Source organism: Montipora capricornis, chromosome 6 (assembly GCF_036669925.1).
Source record: "Montipora capricornis isolate CH-2021 chromosome 6, ASM3666992v2, whole genome shotgun sequence".
NCBI classification, from domain to species: domain Eukaryota; kingdom Metazoa; phylum Cnidaria; class Anthozoa; order Scleractinia; family Acroporidae; genus Montipora; species Montipora capricornis.
In genome coordinates this window covers 73,525,245-73,532,744 of record NC_090888.1, presented here as the reverse complement: position 1 = coordinate 73,532,744, position 7,500 = coordinate 73,525,245, and the positions used below count along the sequence as shown (strand labels likewise).

Genomic DNA, 7,500 nt, shown 5'->3' with positions numbered 1-7,500 from the left:
GAATATATTAGTTAAATGAAAAGCGTTCGTTAATACCGTGAGGATTAAGGGTGCCGATTTGAAAGATGATCTGCTGGGTTCAACTTGGTATCTACGTACCTTCACTTCCTTCGACTTCTTTTGTTTCAGTGTTTCAGTGTAGCTCAAGTAGGTTTAAATACCCTTAAAATGGAGCTCCTCGATTGACGTTGCATCTTGAATAACCTTCACACAGTTAGCTATGAAGATGTGGAACCTTCTACTTTCATTGGCAATGTATTCCAGTACTACTTTACTATCACTCCAAAACACCTCCTGGGTACCACTAGGATCAAGCTCATGATGTAACTGCTGGCTTACTTTCACTGATGTGACAGCAGCTTGCAGCTCTAATCTTGGAATTGCTACAGGCTTTTGCAGCGTCACTCTTGACTTGCCCATGACGTAGGAACAGTGAATGTTGTTTGAATCATTGGTAAGCCTCAAGTAACTGCACTGACCATAGCCCTTTGTGCTCGCATCAGAGAAGTGATGTAACTCCTTCTTCATGACTTTACCAAAATCTTCGGGACAAAAACATCTTGGCACTGAAAAACTCTGCAGGACATGCAGTTCCAATCTCCACTTTTCCAACCTTGCCTTGATCAGGAATCAGAATTCATCCCAGTCAACCCCACAGCAACATAAATCTTGGAGGATGCTTTTCCCTTCCAGCAACAACAGTGCAATAAGAGCAGTAAGGATGGCACAGTCAGTTAGTGCGCAACCTTGGTGCGAGAGGTCCTGAGTTTGATTCCTGGATCTCACATCCTTGTTTCGACTTCTTTTGTTTCAGTGTAGCTCAAGTAGGTTTAAATACCCTTAAAATGGAGCTCTAATTGAGAGGGAGGAGTAATAAAAATGAGCGCACCGTCGACCTCAGGTTTGTCAGTTGAATTACTGTCTCAAGTTTAATATTGACATTAAGTATGGTCACTTTACTTTACTTTACTTTACTTTATTTACCTTCAACTCCTTCAACTCCAGACAGAACTGGAAAGAATTTGATTGCATACACAGCAGAAGACACAAAGAGCTCTTTCTATGGGCAATTTGTTGAGGTCAAGGCCGATATTCTAGATTCCTTCTGCTTTGTCAGATTCTGGAATATTCTTCATAACTTCTTTCTTGTTCAAAAATACTTAAAACCCCCTCTAAGACAAACGATTGGCTTCTTCCATGGTAGGACAGGACTTGAGTCCATGGTCAACGTAAAATTTTTGTCCCAGGAAGTTAGCAGCATCAGCTCCTAACTCTGACTGATGGTCTTTAGTGGTGTGTTTCAGGGCAAAGTTCACACAAGCAGGTAAGAATGTCGCTCCAAACAAGTGTACTGTCATTCTGTATTCCACCAGATCCTCAGCAGTGTTCCCATCCTCCCACCACAGGAAATGACTGATGACCCTTTCTGAGGCATCTGAAACAAAGGCTATGGCACCTTATGATCTCCATGCTGTCTGCAATACTCTTTTCTTTTAACTCCGGGCACTTGTCAGAGCAACAAAAACAACAACAAGCTTTATTCGCATTTCACGTTGTACTCGTAAATTATTTAGTCACATGAAGTAATTTTAGGCTAATAGACAATTACATGCAAGTGATAATAAAAAGAACTAAAAATACATTACAAGTAAGGAAATGCCTACAATCGGCGTCAAAATTGTTGAGACACTCTTATCCTTTTGAGTCAATTTCAAGCTCGGTGCGAAAAATGGCCCCCTCCCCTGCACCCCTGGGACAATGTTGTGTTTTCTTTTTCTGTTTTCTACGAGCCTTGTAAACAGCGGTACAACATTGATTAGAGTGGGGGAGGGAGGGGTATCTCGGAAACATACTTTTTGGACAAGTTTTCTCTGCAAACAATGAATGTGTCATTGCCAGTGTGCTATGTTTTCAACTGTCTCAACTAGTTTTGTTGCCGATTGTAGTTTCTAAATAAACCATTCAGTTTCGGGATGAGATACTACTCTTTTATTGATTCAGTTTAATATGTAGACGTCAGAAGCAAAAAACATAGAACACAACACATACACATAGAGGAGAAACACAATAGACAATAGGAAAAGAATATTTCACACAAAGTATTGACTGTAAGAATTAATTTTCTGGATTAAGATATATTGTTTTACTTTTTTTAAAGAAATTAAAGTGTTATATATACATTGTATGTTTTAGTTCAGTGGGTAATTCTTGCCACAGCTTAACAGCCAATGAGTTTCTCCACATATTGGGCAATTCTTGAGGAAAACTCACTATTCTGACCACCTTTGGTGGGGCTTTCTCTGTGGCTTACTGGGCTAGATCTCCTTGCTAAGAAACGGGAAACAAAACTACGGGCACTGGATGTCCTTTGCTTCACGCTCTTGACTCGATTTCTTTCTACCTCCCCTGTCGTTAGAGATTCGAGCAAAAAAGTGGGATCCATCGCAAGCTTGGCTTCTTCTTTAACAAAGTTGACTAAGTCGAGGAACAACACAGTGCTTTCCTTCTTCTTGTGAACATCACATGCTCGACGTTAGGACACCACTTCACACCAAGAATTATAGGAAGGTAGTTAAGCACCAACTTCTTGCAATGTCTTAGCAGAATTTAGCTCATCCATATACTTTATGGACTTCATGGCCCCTTCTCACCTTGCGAGGAATTCTTCTTTGATTAAATCAACTTGAAGTGAACCTCTTTCAGCTTCCAACAATTCTGGGTCGACATCTGGCCTAATCAACGCCCTTATTTTTGAGATTTGTTGGTTTAGCTTCTCCTTGTAGGATTTTGTTAAATATGATTTTCCCATTTCTGTTACTTTTTGCTCCCAAGTTTCCGGCAGGCCAAAGTTCTCTAAGGTGCCTCCATTTTCTATTTCACCTTGAGTGACCTTCATTACAGGTTCATGAAAAGAAATGTCTAAATTATGTCCACATTCATTCTTGAGGAGCAATGGTGGCACAGGGTCTCACATCCTTGTTTCGACTTCTTTCCTTTCAGTGTAGCATAAGTAGCTTTTATTAATTAAATACCCTTAAAACGGAGCACTGATGGAAAGTGGGGGGTAAAATGAGCGCACCGTCGGCTTCCTGGGAGAGTGCTCTCCAGAGATGAAAGAAACTTCTGATGTTAAATAACATGTACCTTTACCTTTACCTTTACCTTTAAATAGCCAGCGGCAACAATTGGTGATATTTTACTGCACCAGAACCAAGAACGAAAATTTCCATATATTTATTGGTATTGGCTAGTAAACTGAAAATAATGCATTAATACATACTAAACGTAAACCCTGTAATCAATGCTTTAGAAACTCAAGTTTGAAACCTGCTACATAAACGGGAAAGAAAACATGCAAAGCGAGAATGGATATAACTAGAGCTTTAAACCGACAAACGATATGCATACAATTAAGGCGACAAACCTAACCAAATCAATATCAAATCGATCGGAAGGAATGGTGTACAACTAATTTAAGAGAGTGCGATGAAACTAACATAAAGATGTTAGGGTTAACTCTATAAAAAAGGATCACTCACATAATTAACTACGCCAATGAATTGAAAAGAACAAAACCAAAAACAATTCGCACACAATTTCACGTGCTAACAACAACTAATAAAAGGGCGTGCAAAAAACTGAAACTGCCCTTTAACCGCAAACAAAAAACCCAAAGATGTCCGCAAAAATAGTAACGCAACTGTAACAACGACTACTCCATAACAAGGGTGTCACAATAGAGCAACTGCTACATGGAAGTGACCCCAGAGAAACTTGAGTAAACAGAACAAGGAAACCTTAAAGCTTGGCAATGAATGGATTCCAGAGTGTTTAGGTGCTGTTTTTCAAGGGAATTCCATGCAGCCGACACATACGTACTGGCTGCTTTGCAAGAAATTTCTATGTAGCAGGCCCATTATCCTCATGGTCCTATGTTTTACGAAATTAACATGGTCATGGTAACCCTATTCTAGATTGTACTGGATGAAAACACCAAGATATTTATGGTAAGGAATTGGTTGGCAAGCTGTTGCATAATCTGTATATGACTGGGACTTAAGGGGTGGCCTGGTTATTGACATGTTACATTTTGCTAGGTTGAAATTCGTTTGCTATAAAATTATACTGGCACAAGATGATAATCATAAGGAGTCGAAGCACGTTAAAAAGAAAATTTGACTTCTGTTTCTCTTCGCGTAATTCTGTGTTTCTTCGCAGAACCCTAAGCGAGACCTTGGCAGCTTAAAATATTGGCGCTTTGCCCGGAACACCCTAAGCGAGACCAAAATCCAAAATTTGCACCCCTAAGCGAGACGAGGAGCATCCCCGTCTGGGCTCTTAACCAAGTTGCGATATTTCTTGAAACTCTTAGCATTCTTGAAGAGTCTTTCCAGTCTTTACTTCTTTCTTTTCATTTGCCTTGTGCTTGTTTCTTTGAGAGTTTCTGTCTTCCCCTAAACAGTATAATTAGAAGGGAAGTTACCATAGATGGCTTGGCCAGCAAGCTTAGATTCACACCCCTAAATGATATCTGGCTGATGGATGTCCATGAAACAGTGGAATTCTCTATTGTGCTCTGATCCTCCTATGCCATTACAATTATTAGTGATGATGATCTTCAGAGGGGAGTCATGGCAAGATTAGCTGATGTCAGCACCCAACCACTCATAGTGCGCCTTGTGAAAATATTGGGAGTGATGCAGTTAGTTTTCTTGGGAAAAAAATTACAAAATCTAATTGAGATTTCAACTTACCGTTTAAGTTTCCCTGTCCTTGTTTCTAGTGTGTACGATTTGTCGACAATGATATATATAGCCGACAATTTTTTGAGGGAGTTATTAGAATGTCATTCCAGGACATTGAGAAATCTGGCTGGTGCTTCCGAATGGATACATCTGGCAGACGCCAACAAGAGGTTGCTGTGAGCCCTCATCCTTCAACTTCTTTAATTTAGTATGACCACGGATGATACTTCTCAAAGGTGTGACTACTAATGCAGAACACATTTCCCCAGTTAGAAAAAACTGAAAGATAAAGCTTTTGCAAAATCCCTTGGGAAGGACCACCAAAATATCACCTCCATTTATTAGTGCTCTTGTAACTTTTTCTGGTCTTATTTAAGAACAGCAGAAAATGCAGGCGGATTTATTTCTGACACTTAGTCAGCCAATCAGGAACGATATTTTCTCCGGTCGTGGGCAAACTGAGGTTCCAAAAATGTTTGAGGGCTTGATTGCAGGCGGTTTCTCACTCCTTCTCCTCGGCCCCTCCCCCCTTGCATTATCATTTGACTTCGGTCCAGGTTCCAGAAGGAAGCACACAAGAAGAGATACAGTTTAGTACAAAAATTACAAGCTGAAACACAGACCATGGGAGGAATTTTGTCATGCGCTTTAAGTTCATTTTAAAGTCACTTTTCAGTCACTCTTCTGATGTTCAACCAAGCATGATGCACGCATCTGGGAATTTAACATATTCGTACAATAGATAGCTCTTTCGCCTCAAACCGAAGCCAGGTTGATCGGAGAAAAAAAAATACAGAAGAACAACAGTGTATTAATGAGAAAGAAACAGATGGGGCTCAAATGAAACCACAATCTTTCCAGAAAACTTAGTTGTGAGATCACATGTAGTTGGGCTATGAAAAGGAGGCGATGTTCTGCTATTTTTGTAGAAAATCTAACAAAACGAACCCCTTGGCATCGGAAGAAGGGTCTACAAATTTTAGAACCTCAACTCTCCTAAGACACAACGACTATGAAGAACTCGTGGATGCTGTTACCGGTAATTAGGAAACTATGGGGGATACACTCAGCAACACCATCACAGTGTCGTGTTTTTAGAGAACAATGGTCAACCGCAAGCCATTGACACCATTTTCTTAACTTTCTTGTTTGTATTAATTTTTTAATTACAAGTAACAGATAATAAAATATGTTTTTGTTGTTGTGCCTGTTTCTTTGTTTGAACGTAAGAGAACGGAAAAAAATTGACTGTCCCCCTAAAAATGAAAATGTCCCCCACAATTTTAGCCAAGGGGACAAACTGTCCCACAGTGATCGAATCCTAGCTCAAACCCTGCCCACACTATTAATGATATTGATTGCAATTAAGAACTATGCTTACTTTAAAAAATATTTTTTAACCATATTTCAACCCATATGTCTGGAAATTCTTCGTGGGTATTGACTGGAAGGGACTGGCAAGGTTATATTCAGTAGAAGTGGTTCCTATTTGTGCTCTACATGTACATGTACTTTTGTTAAATTGTGCAGTTTATCAGACAATGGAAATGTCGTCCAATTTTTATTTTTAATGCATGAGAATGGTAGGATTAGGGTTAAGGTTTAGCTGCTTTGCAATGGGTTTATTTTGAATGTTTCAACAACCATGAATTTCTGTGGATGTCAAGTTGAGAGCTGCTCAATTATTTTTTATTTCTTGTGCATATGCACCTTGTGCAGATAGGTAGATTATCTGGAATTTTGGTTCTTTTTGTAAACAATAATTTAAACCATAATTCATGGTGACAATGTTTTTGACAGGCTGGATCTGTAACATTATATTGGAAGTTGGATGAAGCTCTTTATGAGTCAGACACTGTTGATGTTCCTGTGGGAGAACACATCTGCCAGCTGGCTCTTGATGGTGATGTTGTACCAACAGAGCCATTTGTAGTCAGTGAAGATAGTGATGTCATATTTGTTATAGTCAGAAAAGGTAGGGAAAGTCTTACTTTCAAAACTACATAATCAGTCATTTTCATAGTTATATGCTTACAATGACTGAACAAGTGAATGGCAGCAAAGCTGTAATTGATTTATTTCCTTGAGGGTGACCAACAAATTATCTCTACTTCCTCTGGAAGTTTTTTGTAAGTGGTTCTCTCATGGATCTACTCTACTCTAAACACCCATCCTCTTTGTTCGCCCTTAGAATTCATATATCCCATCCATCTAGACTGTCTTCTTCTAAAAGTGTCACTTAGAGTTGTTGCTTTCTAATATCGAGGCCATGTTTGGATAGGCCCTTTTGCATTTCTTTTATACAGTGCGAGAAAAGTAAATTGGCTCCTCTACGTATGCATTTCTCTCTTCCTTTCTTTTTAAAAAAGGTAAGGGTTAAACAAACCTTCTATTTTTGCACAGCACATTATAGTTACACATCATTTGACGAGTCCTATGATAGAGGAAGAATCAGTGATGAAGCCAGATGTGATGATGTACCTTCAGTGCCAGGAAGTACTTCTACCTCTGACAGACAGCAACCTCATCTTGGTAATGAACAGTGATGGTATTTAGGGGCAGTAGTACACTTACACTATTTTTATTTTAATGTGCATTTGAAATTGCAAACATGGCTTTTTTAGTTTAAAGTCTGTATTCATTATGACAACGTTATACAGTACTGTATCACTTGGATAGTATGAAAGCTGTTATTGGTCCATTCAGGGCCCTATTCAAGGATCTTGACATGTAATAAATATCTTACTAACCTTGT

General features: G+C 39.2%; 1 protein-coding gene and 1 pseudogene across 1 annotated transcript in view; both read left to right on the top strand.

Moving 5' to 3' along the window:
• LOC138054513 (serine-rich adhesin for platelets-like) overlaps positions 1-7,500 on the top strand; it is a 34,800-nt gene that overhangs the window by 9,677 nt on the left and 17,623 nt on the right. Inside the window, exons 3-4 of the mRNA XM_068900964.1 lie at positions 6,546-6,720; positions 7,149-7,277. Of these exons, the coding sequence (XP_068757065.1) occupies positions 6,546-6,720; positions 7,149-7,277 (304 nt within the window). The remainder of the gene's footprint in view (positions 1-6,545; positions 6,721-7,148; positions 7,278-7,500) is intronic.
• The window catches only part of LOC138054514 (uncharacterized), a 5,916-nt pseudogene continuing 5,699 nt past the window's right edge, over positions 7,284-7,500 (top strand).